This window comes from Lepidochelys olivacea, assembly GCF_965140295.1.
Source record: "Lepidochelys olivacea isolate rLepOli2 genome assembly, chromosome: 4".
NCBI classification, from domain to species: Eukaryota; Metazoa; Chordata; order Testudines; family Cheloniidae; genus Lepidochelys; species Lepidochelys olivacea.
In genome coordinates, this window is record NC_140414.1 from 19,980,284 (window position 1) to 20,006,214 (window position 25,931).

The 25,931-nt window shown below is 44.9% G+C and overlaps 1 protein-coding gene across 3 annotated transcripts in view; it reads left to right on the plus strand.

Moving 5' to 3' along the window:
• The window catches only part of SHROOM3 (shroom family member 3), a 239,384-nt gene that overhangs the window by 172,834 nt on the left and 40,619 nt on the right, over positions 1–25,931 (plus strand). For all 3 annotated transcript variants that reach the window (XM_084625321.1, XM_084625322.1, XM_084625323.1), the window contains one exon: positions 22,609–22,740. In XM_084625321.1, coding sequence (XP_084481447.1) covers positions 22,609–22,740 — 132 coding nt within the window. The remainder of the gene's footprint in view (positions 1–22,608; positions 22,741–25,931) is intronic.

Consider the following 25,931-nt stretch of genomic DNA (forward strand, 5'->3'; position numbering starts at 1 on the left):
TTACACATTCTCAGTTGTCCCTTAAGGGCACTGGATGGCTTGTACACTGCAAAATGGGCACTCATTCTGCATTAGATCTCCCCCCCTTCCTCTCAAAGGGACAACAGGAACCCGATATTTCAGTAGCACTCTTCTCCTAGAACAGGATTTCTGGATGGTTGTAACTCCAAGGAAATCATGAAGGGCAATTGTGTGGGTGGGGAAATCACAAAGCATTGAAAATTGTATGGCTGTCTAAGCAAAGAAAATCTCACTCCCTGCACATCCTACCCTTGAAGGTCAAGTATTCTCTGTCAACCTGTTGAAATGAAACACGCACACAAATACATCATTATTCTTTAAAAAAAAAAGGAGTACTTTTGTGGCACCTTAGAGACTAACCAATTTAATTGAGCATAAGCTTTCGTGAGCTACAATCACTGTATTTTCCACTGAATGCATCCGATGAAGTGAGCTGAAAGCTCATGAAAGCTTATGCTCAAATAAATTGGTTAGTCTCTAAGGTGCCACAAGTCCTCCTGTTCTTTTTGCGAATACAGACTAACACGGCTGTTACTGTGAAACCTGTCATCATTATTCTTTATCATTTGTGTTGTGGTAGCACCTAGGAGCCCCAATCATGGAGCTGGACCCTGTTGTTTTAGGTGCTGTGCAAGCACAGAACAGAAGAGCATACAACCTGAACAAATAGATAATATTGTTCTCACTGAGGCATTTTTTTTTACTCTTACTGTTCGAGTAAAGGTCAGGCAGTCATGAACATTTTATTTCAAATAAGCTGTTGCCAGCTCAAAAAAGTTGAGAAACACTGACCTGGAAGGCTCCCCAAACCCCTGACTTTATGTAGACAAGCCCTCTGCAAATCATCCACCGGAACTTCTGAGCACACCTCCAAGCCCTCGACAAAGGCAGTTTCTCCCGCCCCCTCTGCCCCCACCAGACAATCAACACAGTGCGGATGGGATGAGATGCATCAGTGAGTGTATTCCTTGCTTCGTGGTTTGAATTGTAAACGAGCAAGGCCCTCTTATGTTGTATCTATTGTGGATTCCTTTAGTTCACTGTTAGAATGTTTTTTCTTGTTGTTCTCTGTTAAAAAGCCCAAGGGCTATAGCTTTTTGAACTTTGCACCAATGATGCCATTGAGAACAAGATGCCACATCTTATATGATATTCAAATTGCAGTAAAATACTCCTTTTTAAAAAATGAAGGCAGATTGTGCCTTTAGGTCTGTCATTGATGCAGAGCATTGCCATATTAAAGGAGCTTTGGTCAACAGTTGCTGTCTTTGTTCTTCTTCATTACCTCTGTGATTGCCTTAGTTTGGACCTTTTGTTTCACCCAGGGATGGCAACAATGGTTTGGAGTGAATGACAAGTAATAATAGTTCTCATCATATGCAGGAGAAAGGCAGGATGAGCTAAGTGGTTTTCCCTCCCAGGGAGGCTGTAAGCATAGTGTGATAATTAACAAACATGCAGGACTGCAGAGCTATTTCCCATCTCAATTGCTTAACTGACTGGGCTACAAACCATGGTGTATGCAGTGTAGTTATAGCCCTGTCCGTCACCCACCTTGTCTGGGCTGTAAACCAACAGGAGGTGGATCACCGGGTCAAAGAGTGCTAGTCCTTCTGTACACCGTATGGGCAGAATCCTCAGGTCATTTTTACTCCTTATTTCGGCAAAACTCCCACTGAGATCAAAAAGTACAGAAGTCATTGGGAGTCCTCCTGAGTAAGGACTTCAGGGTTTGAGTCAAGAAGAAGTGGGTGATGTTTAAATAAGTATGATTAAGGAACAGGGACATATCCTTGGAATTGGGCCCTGTGTGGGCGAAGATGTTTCAGGCCATTACCCCCAGCCAGTTGATAAGTCCTATCAAATACTCTCATGTTACTGCAATTAGAATTTAAGCATATGGGAAAACACTTGAAGAAAAGATGCAAAGAGACAGATTAGATAGCAGAGCTGGGTTACAGCTGCAAAGTTCAAATTCAGATCCTGATTCTGAACCCCCACCAAACTTTGAGCATATTGGGATCTGAGGTTTTAGTCAGTCTTCTGGAAATGTGCAGCCAGATTTTCGAGTGCTCAGCCTCCACAACCAGGGCCCAATTTTCAAAAGAGGTGAGCACCCAAGAACTCCCAGTGTAACATTTATGGCCAGATTCTCAAAGAAGCTCAGCACCCAACATTCTAAGCACTTTTGAAAATCTGGCCCTGGTTGTGCTGTGCTGTGCCCTTCTGAAAATTCTGCCTAAAAAGGCCAGTTGTAAATTTCAGATCTGGAATCTGAGCTCTGCACGTGTTTGGACTGGGTGTTAGGATCGAATTAATCTAATGAAGCATTAGTTTAGTCTGCTGGAAAATGCCAGTGTTCTAAGAGTTAAGTGTAAAAATAACGTGGAAGGATATTATTTGTTTACAGAATCTCTTGGTCCAAATACAACATAGAGTGTCTTCAGCTTCTAGATCCAGTGAACTTTTCTTTTAGAGACTATTTTATTTTTATAATTAGCCCTAAAAGGGGACATCTTGTTTCGCATAAGCAGGAGACCTGTTTTCCTTTTGTTGCTGCCTTCCTTGGCAAGTGCTGGGAGATTTTCTGTTCATTTGGCAGGCAGTTTGCACTTTACTCCCATTACAGTATCGTGTATGAGGAAACAAATGGTGTAATTGGAACTGAATGAGTTTTGCATAGGTCGAGTCTCACTGTAAATGTGTGCCATATTGCGCATGAACAATTTTATTAGTTTCACTTGTGTAGAGCAATCACTGTACCAAATGGCTATATGAGTTACTTATTGTTCTATTATGAGGTAAGTCATCTGTACATCAACGTGGCAGAGTTCTTATTTGCATGAGAAATAAGTCAAGCCAAAATGCCAGATCTGACCACTCCTCCGCATGGGAGAAGTTTGGATCCAGATTCAGGCTTTATGACTAGCCCCTATAATGGAGCAAACCAAACTCCCCAATCGACACACCCCTAAAACTTGGAAAAGTTCAGATCCCGTTCCAAATGTTGTGGCTTTCACAGTGGTATCAGAATATCAGAACTGATATCTGTGAACCTTAAAAGGTTTTGAGGTTCAGATTTGGTTTGATTTGGCATTCAAAAGTTTTCAGACATCTGCCTGTCTGTCCATATTTATAATCAATTGTAGCTCTAGGATGCCTGTTAGCATGATAACTATACTTATCCGAAGTTTTAAACATACCTGAACATACCTTGGCCTCTCCAATCGGGAAATTCTGTGGGAAATCTGTCAAGAGCAAGTGTGTGAAATCTTGTATAAGATTCCCAGCACTTCCTGGCCTGGGATAGAGTGGACATTGACTTTCTTGGTATTTCTGTATCTGTTTAAAACTGTACTAAGTGAAGCTGTTTTCCCAACAGATCTGGCTTTCCACTAGTGCAGACTGGACTAAAATGTTTAGCTTTCAAGGAGAGATTTAGATAGAGAATGCATTGCATTTAAAATTCTACAGCTTCCGTTGGGATGCTGTTTGAAAACCCAAGACAGCGGTGATTTTTTTTAATCTAGTGTACTTCGTTCACAACAGGCAATATGGGTGAGTTCCTCGACTGATGTAAACTGGCCTAGCTCCATTGAAGTCAACAGAACTATACTGATGTGGCCCTAAAGTTTTATGGTCATTTTCCATACAAAATGTGTCCTAAAAATCTCTTTATAGAGTTAAAAGAGTTAAAAGAACTCTCGTGGCACCTTAGAGACTAACAAATTTATTTGAGCATAAGCTTTCATAAGCTACAGCTCACTTCATCGGATGCATTCAGTGGAAAATACAGTGGGGAGATTTTATATACACAGAGAACATGAAACAATGGGTGTTACCATACACACTGTAACAAGCGTGATCAGGTAAGGTGAGCTATTACCAGCAGGAGAGTGGGGGTGGGAAAACCTGGTGTAGTGATAATCAAGGTGGGCCATTTCCAGCAGTTGACAAGAACGTCTGAGGAACAGCCGGGGGGGGGGGGGAGGGGAATAAACATGGGAAAATAGTTTTACTTTGTGTAATGACACATCCACTCCCAGTCTTTAGTCAAGCCTAAGTTAATTGTATCCAGTTTACAAATTAATTCCAATTCAGCCGTCTCTTGTTGGAGTCTGTTTTTGAAGTTTTTTGTTGAAGAATTGTCACTTTTAGGTCTGTAATCGAGTGACCAAAGAGATTGAAGTGTTCTCCAACTGGTTTTTGAATGTTATAATTCTTGACGTCTGATTTGTGTCCATTTATTCTTTTACATAGAGACTGTTCAGTTTGGCCAATGTACATGGCAGAGGGGCATTGCTGGCACATGGTGGCATATATCACATTGGTAGATGTGCAGGTGAATGAGCTTCTGATAGTGTGGCTGATGTGATTAGGCCCTGATGTGATGGTGTCCCCTGAATAGATATGTGGACACAGATGGCAACAGGCTTTGTTGCAAGGATAGGTTCCTGAGTTAGTGGTTCTGTTGTGAGGTGTGTGGTTGCTGGTGAGTATTCGCTTCAGGTTGGGGGGCTGTCTGTAAGCGAGGACTGGCCTGTCTCCCAAGATCTGTGAGAGTGATGGGTCGTCCTTCAGGATAGGTTGTAGATCCTTGATGGTGCGTTGGAGAGGTTTTAGTTGGGGGCTGAAGGTGACAGCTTGTGGCGTTCTGTTATTTTCTTTGTTGGGCCTGTCCTGTAGTAGGTGACTTCTGGGTACTCTTCTGGCTTTGTCAATCTGTTTCTTCACTTCAGCAGGTGGATATTGTAGTTGTAAGAATGCTTGATAGAGATCTTGTAGGTGTTTGTCTCTGTCTGAGGGGTTGGAGCAAATGCGGTTGTATCGTAGAGTTTGGCTGTAGACAATGGATCGTGTGGTGTGGTCTAGATGAAAGCTGGAGGCATGTAAGTAGGAATAGCAGTCAGTAGGTTTCCGGTATAGGGTGGTGTTTATTTGACCATCGCTTATTAGCACCGTCGTGTCCAGGAAGTGGATCTCTTGTGTGGAGTGGTCCAGGCTGAGGTTGATGGTGGGATGGAAATTGTTGAAATCATGGTGGAATTCCTCAAGGGCTTCTTTTCCATGGGTCCAGGTGATGAAGATGTCATCAATGTAGCACAAGTAGAGTAGGGGCGTTAGGGGACAAGAGCTGAGGAAGCGTTGTTCTAAGTCAGCCATAAAAATGTTGGCATACTGTGGGGCCATGCGAGTACCCATAGCAGTGCCGCTGATTTGAAGGTATACATTGTCCCCAAATGTGAAGTAGTTATGGGTGAGGACAAAGTCACAAAGTTTAGCCACCAGGTTTGTCGTGACATTATCGGGGATACTGTTCCTGACGGCTCGTCCATCTTTGTGTGGAATGTTGGTGTAGAGGGCTTCTACATCCATAGTGGTCAGGATGGTGTTTTTAGGAAGATCACCGATGGATTGTAGTTTCCTCAGGAAGTCAGTAGTGTCTCGAATCCTGTAAAGACTTATTTTAAACACATGTCCATGGGCCTGCTCATGTGCAGACTGCATTTGCAGGATTGGTTAGTTGGTTAATACAAGGCAGGAACTGGATGGCTTAGTGAAACTTTCCTTTGGGTCAATAGTTTGAATCCAGCCCATCTCACTCATGGCTGAAAATTACCACCAGCTGATGGCCTACATGAAAGATTGAGATATTTTAGAATTTTCATACATTCAAGTTTTAGAAACATAGAAATTGACAATTTTAGCATTTTTAGATTAACGTTTACATTTTAACTGTAAGCTCTTTGGGTCAGGGACCATCTGTTATATATGTCTATGAGCGCAACAGGGCCTCAATGCTGGATTGGGGCCTCTTGGTGCTGTGTGATAGAAATAATAAACTATAATCAAATAGTTTGGTGGTCCCAGTCTAGTGACAGGCTTCATGAAAGCCAGCACTGCGCTCTTAACAAAGATGCCAGGTGTTGACTGGGCATGAAAACTTTCAACTATACCTCCCAACATTTCAAGTGGCTAAAACAGGACACGACACCACTCAGGTTTGGCCCATTTGCTTCTCTGTAGATGGAGAAGAAGGGCAAATGGGCAAATTTGACTGGCACTGCAACCTGAGTGCCACTCAACTTTGGCCCAGCTGCCCCTCCACAGACAGAGTCTAAGGGGTGTCCGGGCGAAACACGTGTGGTGTTGTGACACTGTGCACCAGGTTGCAATGCCACTTGGTTTGGGGGCCCTCTCAAACAAGGTCCCAGGGCAAACTGACCCTTTTGTCCCCTCAGGGAGCCCTGAATGATTAAAATGTTCACTGCAATTGGAACAGGAGGGGGTCAAAGTGGGACTGTCGGGAAGTGACAGTCTGTGAGCTACCTTCTCAGCCCTACAGGTGATTCCTTCCTGTCAAGGTTAAGTCACATTGGCAGGCCGGATGGGTACCTTTCTGCATCCCTGGCCTGTTCTGTGGATAAATAAGGGACTTAAGTCATGAGGGTTGCACGCCCGACGCCTTTCATAGCACTAAATTCACATACACGGAAAGAACAACCAATAATGCAAGACCATGTCAGGCACTTCAAAAAGCAGCAATTTAGGGTATTTTTAAAGAGTGAAAAATCTCTAGGTCCAAGGTCTGGATGCATTTAAACTCTGTGGAATGCCTATTATCTAACCTAAAGAGCAGAATGAAGTCTGGATATTGTGGACACAAATGCTGTTGGCACAAGCTAAAAATGTGCATGTGAGCGCCTTTCTAAGTACCCGATAATCCCCCAGGGCCAAGTGAAGATTAGGTCTCTCTCCCAAACAAAGAGGGAGTTCATTTTCTCAAAGATCCCTCAGCCGAAGCCAAATTGAGCGAGGAACCCATTTTCCCCAAATGAATGAAAATCCCTCATTCAGTTCTCTGCTTGCAAACAGGTATAGAGGTGAAGCATCTTTATTTCTTTGTGTGTGTGCACGCGAACAGAGCATTGTGTGAGATTGTGGGACTGGGGTCAGATCAACGAAAATAGATCCAATCTAACACTAAAAAATGCTAGAAACCTTTGAGATTAAATAATATTGCATGATGAAAATCCAGCCACTTCTCTCCACAGCCTTCCCCCTGCAGAGCTGAAGATCAGTGTGCATTTCTCTGCCTTCACTCTGCAGGGTGACTGTGGTGGTTCTTTTTCACAGAAGTCTAGTTTCTGGTTGTTTAAAAGGAACCACCTTGCTGGGAGAGACACTTAATTCATTTCAGCTGGCTTGTCCTTCTCTCTCGTTTCTTCTTGCATTGCAATGTCATGTGCTCTGCACTGCCAGCAAGGAGCCCTTAGGATAAATGCAACAGATCCTTCAATCTGAGACTTTATTACTTAGGAATTCCCATATCAGGGTAGCCCAGTGACCTCTAATCTTTTAATCTGTCTCCAATGGTAGCCTACACATTGAGAGAGGCATAATCTCTGTCCCTGTCCCCCATAATTCACCGAACTGTGCTCTACAGTTCCCTAGAAATTTCTCTTCTTGACCCTCGCCAGTGAGCGTCTTATGCCCTAGCATGAGGATCCTTAGCCCCTGTAATTCTGTCCGAGCGAATGTAACTGCAGATGCTACTGTGATTTATACAAATCTCTATTTTTTAAAAAAAAATTCCTGTTTTGAGGGGGATGGATCTTACGCGGGATTTTTTTTCTTCAGCTCCTCCCATCTTCCCACAGGCTCCCCTGCTTCCAGCTGGCTGCAGAATGCTTGGCTTGACGCTTTTCTGAACTTACATATCAGCATCTGAGCACAAGAGCATATAATTGCTATTTCTAGTTTGGCTACAGGCCACACTGCCTAGTGACACGAGGGACGCCTTAACCGATGGAGCTGATGTGCAGGGTCCTGGGGCAGAGTTAGCACAGTGCTCCCAGATCCTGGCAGCGCAGTGTATTGAATCCATGGCTACCTTTAGACAGGCATTGCCATTATCAGCTAAGCCACACGCACAGCATCCAGAATAGGACTCAGGATCCTGTGCTCTCAAACCACAGGACACGACCACTTAAGCTCAAGGAGATACTCTGTTGCCTGTGCCAACAGTATGGATTACGTGCTATTTTTGGACCAGCCACAGCAGGAACAAAATGACAGATACTTGAGCAGTGCTGTCTTTCCACCCAGTGGAGTGCAGTGATATCTACAACATGCTGCGGTTAATAGAGTGTGCCTCACATGGTAATGTCTGGTTCAAACCACAGGACTATAGGGTTAGCCCTTCATTTAAATAGTGTCAACCATGAAATAGTGTAGAAGAGGAAGAGATCGATCCCACTTTCCAGGAGATAGAGGATTTTCATTTTGGGGACATTTTCATTCACAGGGAGGAATAAATGTTTCACGAGCTGACAGCTGTCCCTTTGAGAGCTGGCCTTAAGCCTGCAATATGAGGTATCAGAATTCAAGCCAAAAGATTGCTGTTATCTCACTGGTTGAGCCCAGGGCTGCTGGGGCAGGGATTTCAGGACAATGTGTGACATTATGTAACAGCAACCCAACACCACAGGGCATGATAAGGATAGAAAGGAGGCTTAACCCCTTCACTTCCTTCCTCTGGTGAGCATGTCAGATGTGAGTGTCATTTCCCTGTTTGCAAAAAGAAAAGGAGTACTTGTGGCACCTTAGAGACTAACCAATTTATTTGAGCATGAGTTTTCGTGAGCTACAGCTCACGAAAACTCATGCTCAAATAAATTGGTTAGTCTCTAAGGTGCCACAAGTACTCCTTTTCTTTTTGCGAATACAGACTAACACGGCTGTTACTCTGAAATCTGTTTCCCTGTTTGTAGTCAGATCATTTAATGTTTCAGTGTTTGGGGGTTTTCAACCAGAACATACGAGAAAATGCCCAAAGAGCTCAGTGGAACTGCAGAGGACAAGTTTTTGTCACTACTCACATGTCTGATTGCTGCCTTCACTTTCCACCCCGTGTAAGAAGTTCCAGCCTTTTTGCAAATTGTGAAACGTAGACCCTGCACGATCCTGTTTATCATAACAGTATCGTCAACCCCAAACATTAAAAAGAAATGTCAGGCCCCACAAATTATGAAATTGGCTTAAAAATAATTAAATTTGAAAAATTAATAAATGGAATCGCTTTATTTGCCTCTTGAATAAAAGATCCCTCAGGGGGTCTTGTTTTCAAGCTTGTTTCTGTGACTATACTAGCTGGAAACGACCTCCTTTCTTTTTTAAACAAAACCCAGGATTTTCTTGTAATCAGTTGACTCTAGGAGCTGGGGATTTAAGGAAAATAGAGCACAAAATTCACAATAGAATTGCAAGAGTTGGCAACACTGTAATAATTGGGGGTATTGAGATCCAAGGGTTTGGTTGAGGTCCACTGTAATCTGAAAGCAATAGACAGACCCAAACATGGAGCAGAATGTTAGCAGTGCAGATTCTGGGAGTGGATACAGGGAGTGTTGGAGGAAATCAGTTGGACAAAAGCAATGGAAGGAGAGCGAGCACAGAGGGCCAGCAGAAAGTGTTGAGAGAGAAATAAATGTGTGTCCAAGAATTATGTATAATGTCTGGCAATAAAATACACAGAGACACCAAAAGTACATTAAAGAAAGTGATATAAGAGAGAGAGATGGAAAACATCAGGTACACAAAACAACCGGAGAGAATGCAGGATGGAATGTAGAGATTGTAAATAATGATAAAGAAAGCAAAAAAGATGGGAATGAAAGGCAAAGTGCCCAAGAGGTTAAAATAAATAATAAGAAATGTTTCAAGTATGTAGGTAACAAGAGGTCAGTGCAGGACACAGACAAGCCTTTAGGAGGAGGTCAGAGTAATTTATGGACAGAAGAGGTGGATGTTACTAAAACATTCAATGAATTTTCCAGAAAGGAAGGTCTGATGGTGGAGGTAAAGGGAGGATGAAAGATATCAAATGCTAGAAACAGACTACATGTTCTGGGGGAGTTGATTAAGGGCAATTATGAGTCTGAGGCCACACAAGATCCTTCTCAGAAATCTAAAGAAGGTGGTAAAAGATGGGGAAACCTTTAAGCAGGTACATTGTTTAGAAAAGAGGCAGTGAGTGATGGACTGCAGAGATAGTGCAATACTTACAAAGAGAAACTGCCTTAATGGAAAAACTAAAAGGAGTACTTGCGGCACCTTAGAAACTAACAAATTTATTTGAGCATAAGCTTTCGTGAGCTACTGCTCAGATAAATTTGTTAGTCTCTAAGGTGCCACAAGGACTCCTTTTCTTTTTGCAGATACAGACTAACACGGCTGCCACTCTGAAACTTGCCTTAATGGAGGTGGTCTTCTGATAAAATTGGAGCCTTGGTCCTCAGTGGACCAAGATCGTCAGTTGGGATGGCATCGCTCCATTGACTTTATTGGAGCTATACTGATTTATACCGCCTGAGGATCTGGCCCACTACATTGTGGATACTAAAGTGACAGTCTCTTAAGACAGAAGATTGCCTAATAAGGTTGATTTCTTATAAAGATTTTAGTGTATTTTATGAAGGGTCTAATGAATGACCAAAAAACAGTAAACATGTCAGCATTAACTTTAAAAAAGCAGCTACAGATTCTGACACCTTAGTCATGATGAATAATATCTCATTCCACAAATAGCTCATTGGGTGACATTCTGGCCCCATTGAAGTCAATGGCAAAACTTCCATTGACTTCAGTGGGGCCAGGGTTTTACCAAGTAAGACAATTTGTGGAGTGAGGGTGTTAAATCCTTTTTTCATTCAAAAACCCTATAGCTATTTGAGAAAGGGGAAAGAAATGGATGAGGGAAACCAGTGTTCTAACGAGATTACAACAAAGATGGCTCCAAAACCTAGGTCAGTATTCTGTAATAAAAGAGATAAGGAGGGATATTCCCTCTTCAATACATTCCCATTAGCCCTCCTTGAAAAGTATACAAAATTCTAAAAGGATTAATGCCACAAGTCTGTGTCCCTTATTTTTTTATATATATAATACTTCAGTATTCTACAGAAATGACCCAAACTACTTCAGTATCGCTAATCCAAGAGGTAGTGTTTTGTATTATTAAGGCAAAATTAGGCTCCTAAACCTTTGTTTTAACTCCTAAATAAGTGACCTGATTTTCAAAAGTGCTGAGAACCCTGCAGCTTCCACTGAAGTCAATTGGAGCTGCTGGGTGCTCAGAACTTTTGAAGATCAGGTTACTTACTTATGTACTTAATAATGGATTTAGGAGACTAACTTCAGACTCCTAATTTTAGAAATCTTGGCTTTAATGTATAATCCTGCAGTATTCTTTTGCTACTGGCTGAGCGAGTGTTAAGTGAAGAGCAAAAGGGCCACACACCTAAGCTAAGGAAAGGCTGGACAGAATGTCTTTGTACAGCGAGTCGTTAACATGTGCAGCATTAAATACCAAAGGCACAATGGGAGCAGCCAGTATAAATAACATTTAACAGTTTGACAAGAACTTTGCAGAAAAGAAAATATTTTGGGTGCAGCTGCCAACTTCAAGTGGGGGTAGAGGGACGTTACGTAGACCCAGCTAGCCTTTAGAAACAGTGTTATATCTGGGTGACAGATAAAGGACAACTGCAGGATTGTGCTTTTCCGAGATGGTCACTGTGGTTTGTTTTTTTAAACTATGTAACTGTGAGGCTGTTTTCTGGGTACTGCAATTTAAGTGGGAGGGGCCTGCTCGTCTGTCTGCCAGGGCACTCCCAGGGAGGGAAATGGTATCACAGAGAGAGTTGTGTGGACCCTGCTCCCTTGTGGAGATTTCATATTGTCCAAAAGGAGTTGCTGTGAAGAAGGCAAGAAAGCAACTTGTGGGCCTTGAGCTGAGCAATGACAGTTCAAGGCACAAGGTATTTCGCTGATTTATTCCCTGCACTGAGATGACGATTTCCGTTGTAAACTGGGAAATGAAAGAAAAGCCAGGTATCATGTTTGTAAAGAGCCTTCCTAGAGAGTGAACTTACTACTGGGTCGCTGGATTCAGTGCGGTGTCAAGGATTGCTATGGGAGTGCGGTGCTGTGGGAAGTTTCCATCTTTCAGGGGACATGTCATGCCAAGGCCTGACAGGTAGATTCTGTGGCACCTTTTGTAAGAGTAGGTGTGTTAACCCTACTGTCCATTTAGCTAGCAATAGTCTGTCTATCTACAATTCCCCGTGCATATTCACCTGGGCAAGATATTCTTCTTCACTTCCCATCCTAAAAGATCACGGGGTGTTACTGTACGCTGTTAAACAGCCGCTGTGTTCCATCTCAGAGGCGTCTGCATTTTAGTGATAGAATGATCCCTATCTCTTAGGTACTTTGCAGCAGTTGTGAGGTTTAATTCATTGTGTTATTTATTAACTGTTCGATTATCACATGGAATGTTTTTGTCTTTTATCCTTTTTCTGTCACCTGTGGGTGAACGCTTTTCATGAAGCGATCATTCTATATCTGACTGCTCAGTCCTCCTGGACAAAAGAAATCTGCACAACACCTTCCAAAGATGAGCCTGGGAGCTTAAATTCATATCTTTGCTAGACACTAAAAATCATGGTTTCATAAAGACCCTGGATTTATGGCTTATTAGGACAGTCTGTCACCCACTAACCTCCGTTTTTTGTCCTGTGACTGCAGAGGTGTTCATGGGCCACTTCACCTTGAATGATCTCTTAGGGTATGTCTACACTATGATATTAGGTCGATTTTATAGAAGTCAATTTTTAGAAATCGATTTTATACGGTCGATTGTGTATGTCCCCACTAAGCACATTAAGTTGGCGGAGTGTGTCTTCAATACTGTGGCTAGCATCAATTTACGGAGTGGTGCACTGTGGGTAGCTATCCCACAGTTCCCGCAGTCTCTGCTGCCCATTGGAATTCTAGGTTAAGCTCCCAATGCCTGATGGGGAAAAACATTGTCGCGGGTGGTTTTGGGTACATGTCGTCAGTTGCCCCTCCCTCCCTCCGTGAAAGCAATGGCAGACAATTGTTTCGCACCTTTTTTCCTGGGTTACCCATACAGACGCCAAAAGTACGGCAAGCATGGAGCCCGCTCAGCTCACCACTGCTTTTGTGAGCATTGTAAACACCTCGCACATTATCCTGGAGTATGTGCAGAACCGGACTAAGAGATGCCAGCATGAGGACGATTGTGATGAGGACATGGACACAGATGTTGCTGAAAGCATGGGCTGTGGCAATTGGGACATCATGGTGGCAGTGGGGCTGGTTGATACAGTGGAACGCTGATTCTGGGCCCGGCAAACAAGAACAGACTGGTGGGACCACATAGTGTTGCGGGTATGGGATGATTCACAGTGGCTGCGAAACTTTCGCATGTGTAAGGCCACTTTTCTTGAACTTTGTGAGTTGCTTTCCCCCACCCTGAAGCGCAGGAATACCAAGATGAGAGCTGCCCTGACAGTTGAGAGACGAGCATCAATAGCCCTGTGGAAGCTTGCAACGCCTGACTGCTACCGGTCAGTCGGGAATCAATTTAGAGTGGGCAAGTCTACTGTGGGGACTGCTGTGATCCAAGTAGCCAATGCAATCACTGACGTTCTGTTATCAAGAGTAGTGACTCTGGGAAATGTGCAGGTCATACTGGATGGCTTTGCTGCAATGGGGTTCCCTAACTGTGGTGAGGTGATAGACGGAATGCATATCCCTATCTTGGCACCGGACCACCTTGCCAACCAGTACGTAAACTGCAAGGGGTACTTCTCAGTGGTGCTGCAAGCACTGGTGGATCACACAGGATGTTTCACCGACATCAACGTGGGATGGCCGGGAAAGGTGCATGACTCTCACATCTTTAGGAACTCCAGGCTATTTGAGCAGTTGCAAGAAGGGCCTTACTTCCCAGACCAGAAGATTACCATTGGGGATGTTGAAATGCCAGTAGTTATCTTTGGGGACCCAATCTACCCCTTGCTCCCATGACTCATGAAGCCGTACACAGGCAGCCTGGACAGTAGTAAGGAACACTTCAACTATAGGCTGAGCAAGTGCAGAATGGTGGTAGAATGTGCCTTTGGATATTTAAACGCTCGCTGGCGCTGTTTGCTGACTAGGTTAGACCTCAGCACAACCAACATTCCCACTGTTATTGCTGCTTGCTGTGTGCTCCATAGTATCTGTGAGAGTAAGGGGGAGACGTTTATGGCGGGGTGGGAGGTTGAGGCAAATTGCCTGGCTGCCAGTTTTGAACAGCCAAACACCAGGGCGATTAGAAGAGCACAGATTGGCGTGCTGTGCATCAGAGAGGCTTTGAAAACCAGTTTCATGACTCGCCAGGCTATGGTGCGACAGTTGTGTGTGTTTTTCCTTGCTGCAAACCCACCCCCTTTGTTGATTTTAATTCCCTGTAAGCCAACAACCCTCCCCCCTTCAATCACAGCTGGCAAAGGAAATAAAGTAACTATTGTTTTGAAACCATGCATTCTTTCTTTATTAATTAAAAAAAAGGTGAGATAACTGACAAGGTACTTGGGGTGGGGTGGGGTGCGGGAAGAGGGAAGGACATGGCCACATTGCTCATTGTAGCCACACTACAAATAAAAACTGTTTGAGTGACAGCCTTCTGTTGCTTGGGCCATCCTCTGGAGTGGAGTGGCTGGGTGCCCGGAGCATCCCCCACCTGTCTTCTTGGGTGTCTGGGTGAGGAGGATATGGAACTTGGGGAGGAGGGCAGGCGGTTATACAATGGATGTAGCGGGGGTCTGTACTCTTGTTGGCTTTCCTGCAGCTCTAAGAGATGCTTCATCATGTCTGTTTGCTCCCCCATTAGCCTCAGCATCACCTCCTGTCTCTGCTCTTCACGCTCACTTAATGCTTTCCTGGCCTCTGGCACTGAATGCCTTCATGCATTAAGCTGTGCCCTATCAGTGCGGGACGACTTCATGAGCTCGGAAAACATATAATTGCGAGTGCGTTTTTTCTTAGGGATGGAAATGATAGGGGGAGCTTAGAAAGATTTGCACTTGGGGAGGGAGATAAAAAGGGAGAGTAAAATTTAAGATGATACATTTCTGAGAACAAAAGGGAGACTCTTTCACAGTGAATCAAGCAATTCATAGCAGACAGCACATGTGCTTTAGGTACAAGGTTGCATTTTGCCTTTTATATTGAGCGCCTGCCGGTATGCTGACACATCACAAACGGCTGGGCAACAAAATTCAGTTTCCAGGCAGCCATGGTAAGCCTTTTGGTACACGGGGTTGGCTTCTTCTGCCTTCATAACATGTGGGAATGGTTTCAAATTGCAGTGCCATCCTTGCCCATAGCAAGCTATGCCAGTTGGGTTTCACATTTAAAAGGAGGGGTTGTAGTTTTTGGGTGGATGTGCAGCAGACACCTCCCTCCACCCCACTGCGTGACTATTCTCTGGGATGATCCCTTCACCCCTCCTCCGCCATGTGGCTGTTCTCCGGGATGATCCCTTTTAACCAAGCACAAACAACCCAGCAAGAACAGGGACCTTTTACTGTTCCCTTTCAAAAATTCCCCTATTTCAACCAGGTGACCATGAATGATATCACTCTCCTGAGGCTAACACAGAAAGATATAGACCGAATGTTGCTTGAATGCAACCAAAACCCAGGACCATTTGCTGCCATGCTTTGTGCTGCAATGATTCCAGACTAGTTGTTACTGACTTGGCGTGGTAAAGTGTCCTACCGTGGAGGATGAAATAAGGCAGCCCTCCCCAGAAACCTTCTGCAAAGGCTTTCAGAGTACCTCCAGGAGAGCTTCATGGAGATGTCCCTGGACGATTCCTGCTCCATCCCCAGACATGTTAACAGACTTTTCCACTAGCTGTACTGGCCGCGAATGCATCCCAATTCTTCAGGACAAATCAAACATTAAACACTATTGCTTTTAAACCCTGTACTCTAGTTAGAAATGTGCACTCACAAGAGCAGCTTTCTCTGGCTTCAGGGTCGGGCATCCCGCCTTTGGAGGGTATTGGCTCCAGGGTGATGAAAAGGTCCTGGCTGCCGGGGAGAACAGATTCACCGCTTGCCTGCTGTGCATTCTCCTCCTCCTCCTCCTCCTCCTCATCCACAAAATCCTCCTCCCTGTTGCGTGAGACTCCCCTCTTGCAGGTGTCCACAGACAGTGGTGGGGTAGTGGTGGGGTCCCCCCCTAGAATGCCATGCAACTGATCATAGAAGCGGCATGTATGGGGCTCTGACCCAGAGCAACCATTTGCCTCCTTTGTCTTTTGTAGGCTTGTCTGAGCTCCTTAATTTTCACGTGGCACTGCTGTGTTTCCCTCTTGTAGCCTCTCTCTACCATGCCCTGTGCGATTTTGGCATATATATTAGCATTTCTTCTTTTTTATCAGAGTTCGGCCTGCACAGATTCTTGTCCCCATAAAGTTTATACAGGGTAAACTCATAAATTGTTCACCCTCTATGTCACTGATAGAGAGATATGCACAGCTGTTTGCTCCACCCAGGATTAATCACTTACTCTGGGTTCAATAATAAACAAAAGTGATTTTATGAAGAATAAAAAGTAGGATTTAAGTGGTTTCAAGTAATAACAGACAGAACAAAGTAAGTCACCAAGCAAAACAAAGCAAAAACATGCAAGGCTAAGCCTAATTCATTAAGAAACTGTTTACAGGTAAAATCTCACCGTCAAAGATGTTCCAATAAACTTGTTTCACAGACTAGACTCCTTCCTAGTCTGGGCCCGATCCTTTCTCCTGGTACAGTCCTTGTTAGTTCGAGCAAACATCTGAGGTAGAAAACAGGGGTGTTTGCATGACTGGCCGCCCCCTTTGTTCTCTTCCACCCCCTTTTATAGCTTTCACACAAGGCGGGAATCTTTTGTCTCTCTGGGTCCCCACCCCTCCTTCTAAATGGAAAAGTACCAGATTTAAGATGGATTTCATTACCAGGTTACATGGTTACATGTCACTGTAAGACCTCATTCTTCATTACTCACAGGATGGCCCACACGTACACAGGAACATCCACAACCAATTGTCCTAGTCAATTGGAGCCATCAAGATTCTAAACCACCATTAATGGCCCACACTTTGCATAATTACAGTAGGACCTCAGAGTTATACTTCATATTTCTAGCTTCAGATACAAGAATGATACATGCATACAAATAGGATGCTCACTCACTCACACTCACTAGATTATAAGCTTTGTAATGATACCTTACAAGAGACCTTTTGCATAAAGCATATTCCAGTGACGACATATTCACGTTCATAAGCATGTTTTCATAAAGCATATGGAGTGCAACGTCACAAGAAGAATGAGAAGTTATATTACCAAGGAGCATCTGTTGGTGTTTCCGGAAAGTTCGGGTGCTGATCCTTCCATTTCTGGGTCACGTACTGGACACTAGGAATACATTACTTCTAACTCCCAGAACGGGTTGGTGCTGAATGTTCCTGTTGTAGTTAATGAGGATTCCTCATTTACACAAAGGCATATGTGTACACTGCTAAATGCTGGGCACAGGCTAGCCTACCCCAGCTACTTTGAATCCGGCTAGTGTGGGTAACAATGGCAGCAAACAGAACGCAGGCTCCAGAGTGGGCTAGTGAGCAGCGTATGTCCCCAGGGCCCATGCTGGGTTGTACGATTAATGCTGGACCATGTGTTGGCTTCACTGCTACTGTTACCTGGGCTAGCTGGATTCAAGTTAGCTCTGGGAGGCTGTTGCTAAACTCGCTCTCCACCAATCTGGCAGTGCAAGGAGGGGACTTCAATGGCATAAATTAGTTACACTCACTTTAAGACCCCTTTACGCTACCAGAGGGGCATAAAGTGTAACTGAGAATCAGGCCCTGAGTAGTGATGTCAGAATTTGCCCCAGAGCTAAGGACAAGTGCATGTCCTGAGAATCTTAACATTTCAACAGGATCCCGCCATCGCCCCAGAATGAGACAGTTCATTACACCAGGGTCTCTCTTCCCCATTGCCATAGAGTGAAGAAGAGCTGATGGTAGGTTACTGTTTCCATGTGTAGATTAATAGAGGATTAGAAACAAAAGTGCTACTTCTCTGTATCCACTCCACACGGTTGTATCAGGGCCAAAACCGCAGCTGATGGGCCACATCCTGACCCTGCTGCTGCATGGGGAGAAACCTGGCCACAACCCCACAGCCTGGCCAATATGAGCACCCAGAGATGCTAAGCAGCTCCTGGGGGGAACGGGCTTGCTGGGCAGCAGCTGAGAAGCTACTCTGTAGCCAGGCAGCCCGATCCACTCCCACAGAAGAAGCGACCGGTGCTTGGAGGGTGTTGGGTGGAAGTGGTGCTCTCTTTGCTCCAGTATTGCAACTTGCGAGCTCTCATAACTTGAGTCTGAGTTTTGCAATATTTGGTGTTTTTCTTAAAGGCCCAGCTCCTGGAGTCAAGTGATTATAGGAGACATCCAGCTTTCATGAATAAACCCAGGGTATGTTTCTGTCCTCCTGGTTGCCAAGAAAGGCTTGAAACTGTGGCCTGACTGCCTCCTGAAGGCTCCAGCCCCACCAGGCAAATGAAAAGAACCCAAAATGGATCATTCTTAAATTCCATATATTTTAAGCCTGTCTCATGGAGCGGGGGAAGGCTCACTCATGGTTTTTGGCTGGCCATACTGCTTCTCTGCGAGTGTAAGGTTCTCCTCTGCAGAAGTATAGGACCGAGGATTTGGCCTAGTATCAGTGCAATAGTATAACTGTATATCCTGCTTTGTACTAGTGATAGCAAACCGCCAAAGGGACCAAATCCCTACATTTTGTATGTGGCCAAAGCTACTGAAATCAGTGGGGAATTTTGAGTACACAAAGAATGCAGGGTCAAGCTCCTCATTTGGAAACAAGTTACCAGTCAGCACCCACCTCCTGAGGGCTTTTCTGATCTGCTGAGGTCTGCCAAAGGGTGCTGGAAGTCTTGCAAGAATAGATTTCTCAGATGCTTCCATGTGCTCACTTGTAACAAAGATCCCCCCAAGAGCAGCTCTGTCTAGAAACAAGTCTGTCTAGAAACAAGTAGACCAAGTGTGTAAGCTCTTCAGGGTAGGGGCCATTTCTTTGCTGTATGTTTGCAAAGAGCTTGGCATAATGGGGCCCTGTTGTCATGATCCACAGGTCTGGTCCCTGGGAGAACCCCTTCAATGCATCAGCCCCCTTAGGGTCACACTTTCACTGGGGTAAACCCCTTGGCTTCACTGCCTCCTAGGACCGAACCTCAGAGCCTTCAGCACTCCTACTTTATGCCATGAGCTCCCTGCATCAAGTCCACCTGGATTGTACCCCGGAGGGAGACTTACACACCTAAAGGGAGCAATGCATCCCCAGTTTCCTTTATCTGGAGTGACTCCCAGCCAGTGCTATAAGAGCAGAAGGGTCTATTAGATGTTTGGAACGCAGCATTGAAAGTCCCTGATTATCACAGAGAAGAGAGAGTTACAGCATAGGCCATCTGTGTCAGTTCAGAGCCCAGAGCTCTCCTCTGACCCTTTCTTAGTCCCAGTCCAGGCGCTTTTCCTGCTTCCAGAAACCCACATTTAACAGCCGCCTGGCCCCTCCTCACTCCTTTGTCCTCGTTCCTGGGCAAACATTGTCACCTGGCCCTCCTCCTAGCCCTTTGTTCTCCATCTGGTCAAACCAGGCTGGCTTTCTGCAGAGGGATGGATCATCCATAATTGTTATTTATTAGGTACCAAAAGTCTGAGCAATTGTCTTCTGAGACTCTTCATAGCATAGGGCCAGGCCCAGACAGCCAGGCATCAGTCACACCTGGAGCTTTGCAAAAGGTACACAACCTTTTCCCCCTCCCCCCCCGACCTAGTTAACCATAGCACATAGGGGAAACTGAGACACACAGGGTATTCATACAAAACATGATGAAGAACGCATCACATCTGTCCTCTAGGCACTCCTGCAATATAAGCAATAATATTTATTTTTTCAAAAAAGGGGTTAAGTTTTAATCTTATCGAGACCAGTTCTTCTCCCACACAGGCGTAAATCAGGAGTAATAATAACTATATTGATTAAACTGGTGCAAGAGGAGAAGTGGAGCCATTGGCTTCAGTGGGATGTCACTGGTGTAAACAAGAGAAATTTGGTGCCCAGTATTCATGCAGGCTTCTTCCTCAGGGGAACCTGGTTAGCTTTATACAGAGGGAGATCTATTTTATTTGGCATTGGTCCATGAGTTTGTATTGTTTTGTATGTGCCTCGAGCAACTGTAAGGGCCCACTGCCTCAATTGCTAAATAATGTCCCTTATTCATACCTGCAAGGTTCCCCAGGGGTTTATACAGAGGGGAGTAGGATATGGTCACACTGGGTGAGAGGCAAAGTGGAGTGAGATTTGGTAAAAAAAAAAAAAGGCAGCCAAGGCAGGATTTGAGGTAAAACGCAGACACAGATAAGCAGAGGGAGGAAGGAGGCCGTTTTGTCTAGCTCTGGACCAATGAAATTCCCCAATCTAGGTGAAAGTGCTGCTGCTTCCCTGGTATATCTCATCTGCAATGTGAGACTTAAAATTCTTGCCTGACACGTGGGGGGCTTGCGGGGGCGGGGGACTTGGAGGGGGAGGATTTACATGGATACAAAGAAGGCTGGCCTCTCACAGGAATGGAATCCAAGCCATCCGAAATATCTAAAGCCTCATACGTTGGCTGGCATGTGCTCTCAGACTGAAGCCTATTAAACGTAGAACAAGGGACAATTGCTCCCCATCTCAGTCTGCAGCTCTCCTCAGGGCTAGGCAGGAGTGAAGGAAAGACAGGGAAAGAGCATGCTTCTCATACAGATTTGTATGCAGTGTTTTCCTTACTTTAGCAGAGAGGTGACTGTAAACCGGACCCACATTTTACTGTGAAAATTAGAGTCAGTAAGAACACCCAGTGTTTCAAGATATTTTATTTTCTATGCTAAAAGAATAGACATAATGAATAATCATCTGTGTTGTTTTTGATGGGGTGGGCTAGAAGAACATTGGAACTGCGGATAGACCTTTCTATCTCTCCATCATTCAGCGTAGGTAGGACTTGTCTGCAGGTGTAAGATCAATGGTTTTGCTGTTAGGAGAGTTACCTGGAATACAGCCTTAAAACAAGAAGAACTAGGGCTCACCCAAGCTAAGTTCCTCAGCTCTGCGATGCGACTCCTGATACTCTTCTAAGAAGGAAGGTTGTTCTTGTGGTTAAGGCGCTAGCCTCAGAGACAGGAGATCAGCGGTCAGTTCCTGGCTCTGACACAGACTTCCAGTGTGACCTTGGGCCAGTCACTTAATAGCTTAGGGCCTCATTTGTAAAATGGGGATAACGTTTCCTTTCTCGTAGCTTTTGTCTTGTCTGTGTAGACCAGAGGTGGGCAAACTCCGGCCCGCTGGCCACATCCGGCCCGTGGGACCGTTCTGCCTGGCCCCTTTGCTCCTGGCCCGGGAGGCTCGCCCCCAGCCCCTCCCCCGCTGTCACGCTGCGCTGCCAGCACTCTGGCCCGCCGCTCCTGCCAGGCAGCGCAGTGGCATGGCTGGCTCCGGCATGGTAAGGGGGTGGGGAGTGGGGAGTCCTGGGGGGCAGTCAGGGGACAGGGAGCGGGAGGGGGGTTGCACAGGTGTGAGAGTCCCAGGGGGCCTGTCAGGGGTCGGGGCAGTCAGGGGACAGGGAGAAGGGGGGGTTGGATAGGGGGTGGGGTACCAGGGGGCGGTTGGGGCGGGGGTCCCAGGAGGGGGCAGGAAGTGGGAGGGAGCAGATAGGGGTTGGGAGCCAGGCTGTTTGGGGAGACACAGCCTTCCCTATTCAGCCTTCCATATAGTTTTGCAACCCCGATATGGCCCTCAGACCAAAAAGTTTGCCCACCCCTGGTGTAGACTGTAAGATCTCAAAGGCCAAGGACTGCCTTTTACTGTGTGTAAGTTCCGGACCCGGCACAATGGCAGCCCCGGCTCAGTCGGTTAATACATTTGTGCTTCTCAGTCAGCTAATGCATTGACCTCTGGTTAACTCTCTGGTTACCTTTTCCAGACCTGAGAATGAGCTCTGAAGTTCAGAAACTTATCCCCTCCACCAGAAGTTGGCCTAATAAAAGATATTACTTCACCCACTTTGTTTTTCTCTCAATGCGCTCTATATTTGATCCCATGGTTGATTCTTCTCGATCACTGACAATAGGTTTCAGAGTGGCAGCCGTGTTAGTCTGTATCCACAAAAAGAACAGGAGGACTAGTGGCACCTTAGAGACTAACCAATTTGTCTGAGCATAAGCTTTCGTGAGCTACAGCTCACTTCATCGGATGCAATATGTGTTGCTGTATTGCACAGTTGTTCCAAAACATTTAGGAAGAAGGGTTTTAATGACCCAACTCTGTCTAGATATAACGGAGAGCAGAATTTCACCCTACGAATCCAGTTTTGGTGGTGAGGTATTCTTTCATCTTTCCCATGGAGAAGAAAAGGCACATCAATGGCTTTTAGCAGCTGTTTTCCATCAGACATTTTCCTTGGTGCGTGTTAAAAAATGAGGCTTTGATGTAATACTCCTCATCTACATATTTCTTTGATATTTTGAATGTGATCTTAATGTGTGTGTGTGCGTGCACTTGTCTGTCTCAGGCACTCCATGAACTTTGACACTCCCTTGGTTTCTTTTGACAGGGACACATATGCAGCAAAGGAACATACTGACCTGCCAGCTTCCCACTCCCTCAGTCCAGAGTGTATCCCCACTGACTTACAGCACAGCAAAACAGCATGGTCAGGAGCAGTTAAACCACGGCTGAAGACCAGGTGAGAAAGAAGATGGTTTTATTCATGATTCTCTTCCTGCCCTCTACATATTCCAGTTATTTATGTATACTTTGAATTTCATTCTGGGACAGATCCTCAGCTGGGTCCATTGTCAAACACAACTTCCATCTTCCGGGAGAAGAGTCAATTTAGACCTGTGTAAGTGTCAAGTTTTTGTGTCAGAGTAATTACCCCACCTCACACTTAGCCCTTCCCACACCTCCAGCATAACGCCAGGGAAATAAACTCAATCTTGTGCCCTGAGCAAGGGACAACTTTGCTGTCTGTTGGTAATGTTTGTGTGGGACTCTGCACAGAGGACTTAGTCACTCTTGTTACTGATATGCCCAGGGGGGAGACTGGTTGACTCGGGTGTGCTTTCCTTTCCTCTCCTTTATAGAACTTTGTCAGTCCTGGAGAAGACAATTAGAGACGTAGAGACAAATTCAGCTTTCCACTGCACTGGAGTAAACCTGGAGTAACTCCATTGCTTTGGACCAAGGGATAGATTTGTAGAGGTATCGAGGCATCTGAAGATTAGAGCTGTGCAAATAACGTGTTTTTTGATTTTCTGGGAATTCTGAAAAATCAAGGAAAATTTTCAGTGAATTGAAAAGCGAAAAAAGAGTTCATTTCCGATTGAAAGACATATTTCATTTTGACAAAATCAAAATGTTTCCCTTTTTATTTTGACCAGTTTTTAATTGTTTTTTTAGTAAAACTAATGGAATTTTTGAAAGATTAGTACTTCCTGCTTGTAGATCTTTAATTCCCAACAGTAATTACTTGAGAGAAGCATCACAGTTTAGTGCTTCATTGTGATATTTTACCATCAGAGGCATAGTCATGGGTTTTTTTTTATTACACAGAGGGTAGCATTTCAGGCTGTGTCTGCTGCCTGTCTATATTGTGTATCAATGGTTGACACTTTGGGTCCAAACAGGAAGTAGCCTTAATGTAGAAGAATTTGAGAGTGGGAGGGAATATGCTGCATGGCCTTAACCTTTGGCTCTGCCAGCAGGGGCAGCCCCACAACTTGTTTGCTTTTCTATAAACACACGCGAAATGATGAAGTGCTTTGGAGCACTGATTGTCTAAAACGTTCTGTGAAATTCAGGGTGGAAGATAAGTGTTTCCAGTCTTTGGGAAATTCCAGGATTCTAGGGCCAGATTCTTAGCTGATGGAAATTGGGGTCTGTTGAAATCAGGGGAGCTGCACCTGTTTTCACCAGCTGAGGATCTGTCCTGGAGCTGGCATCGTTAACTGTGTAATGTTTGTGTAATCTTTGAGTTCCACCTGACTGATTCTTTGTTGCCCAGCATTTTGTGGAGTGCAAAGCAGGTATACAATGCTACTAGATTGTAATGATCCTGTTTTACACAGGCATGAATGACTATACAAGGTACAAAGCAGTGAAGAATCAGATCTAGAGAGTCCAGATCAAGAACTCTCTTCATTAAAAGGTTTTGTATGAAAGACGTGCTGGCTCCTTCATCATCTGAGCTATATTACATATTTGAGTTATGTTACATATATGGTCTGTACTTTCAGGTTTGCTAGGCACTGCAAGCCGCCAGAGAAGGCTAGTGGAGAATTACCGCTGTTCCGGGCAACTCTCTGTTGATGTAAATCTGGTGGAGGCAGCTCTGCCCTCTCCCATCCCTAGGGGAAGGGGAAGGAGGGGGCAGTGCATGGGCAGGTAGGGATGGGATCATGGCAGACCTGAGCTCATCTTTGCGTGCCCCTTCACGGATGTAAGGGACCTTAGGCCAGTGAAATAAGTTAGGTTGACCCTGGCAGCTTGAACTTGCACCAGGGCTGAATCAGGTAGCTGCAACCAGCTCCCTGCAGCCGCCCTGCTCTCCACTCTGTCCAGGCTGTGTGAGATTGAGGCCATAGGGCCTGGAGACTGCTCTCACAAGCTCAGGGGAAAATCAGGAGAACTCAGGTGAAACCAGAGGGTCAGATCCCCTGTTGGTGTCGATCTGCTTGTCTGTGAGTTATGCTGGCTAAGGGTCTGGTTCAGAATATATGTAGTATGTAATGCATACATACAGATGTACATACACTGGTGTAGAAACAATGTAGGTGTGGGGGCAGCAAGGCCTTTTATGTGTGTAACTCCATTGAATTCAACAGAGCTGCGTTTGATTTGCATCTGGGTAACTCTGAGGCGAATCAGGCACAGTGGTATGAACGTATAGCACAGAAAGAGTGGAATTCAGATATCCCATCTGAAATTGTTAGCCAAAATAGGATCGTGTTCCTGGTGTCTGCTAATTACAGTGCAAATCCCCTTTGCTATCTGCCGTTATCCACTGTCCCCATTACATTTGGATAATCAGGCTTATAGTGTGACATATTTCCTGCCAGTCACCGGCTCTGTACGGCTCATTATTGGAAATGAGCGAGAGTTGGAAAGCACATTCCATCCATTGTTTAGAAGTCTCTCCTGATGCGGTTGCTGTGTGTTTTCTAGCAGAGTGCATAAGCATCTTAGTCTTCCTTGTTCTCTTGTCTTTTTTTAACTAATTCTGTATTGACTGAAGAAGAACCAGAAAAATTGTTTGCATTAAACCTGTTGGGCCAGATTCTCAGTTGGCATAAATCAGCGTCGCTCTGTGACCTCAACAGAGCTGTACCGATTTATGCCAGCTGGGCCTGGGGGTCTGGCCCAGGGTCTTTTGTTTTGGCTTCACTTCAGGAGACTAGAGTGGTAATGCTTGGGGAGACAGAAATAGCTGGAGTTGTTCACCAAGACATAAGCTGAAAAGTATAAAAGCCATACAATACAATCAGGCACCCTTTCCATATCTCTTCTTTCTTCCTCTTTTCCAGTAAAGGAAAATCCCGTGAAATTGTAGCAAGAACATGAGAACAGGGGAGAGGCTGTATTTCAGACCCCTCCAGCCTTTCATTCCAGTCTTCCTGTTCTCTAGGTAACACCAGGCAAGAACAATTAATCGGTCCTGACTTCTGCTTGCCTAAGCCACAGTCACGTGTGAACGGCGTAAATGTTCTGGCAATGGAACCCCACCAGTATGGCTTCCCTTCAAATTTAGGATCTGATATACCCCTTTCATTTACTTTATATAGGGGATTAAATAAATACTACTGCTTGTTAAAAATCTGCCTTCAGAAAAGATTCCAGTAGGACATAGTTGTTGAATCTAGTACTCAATGAGCATGT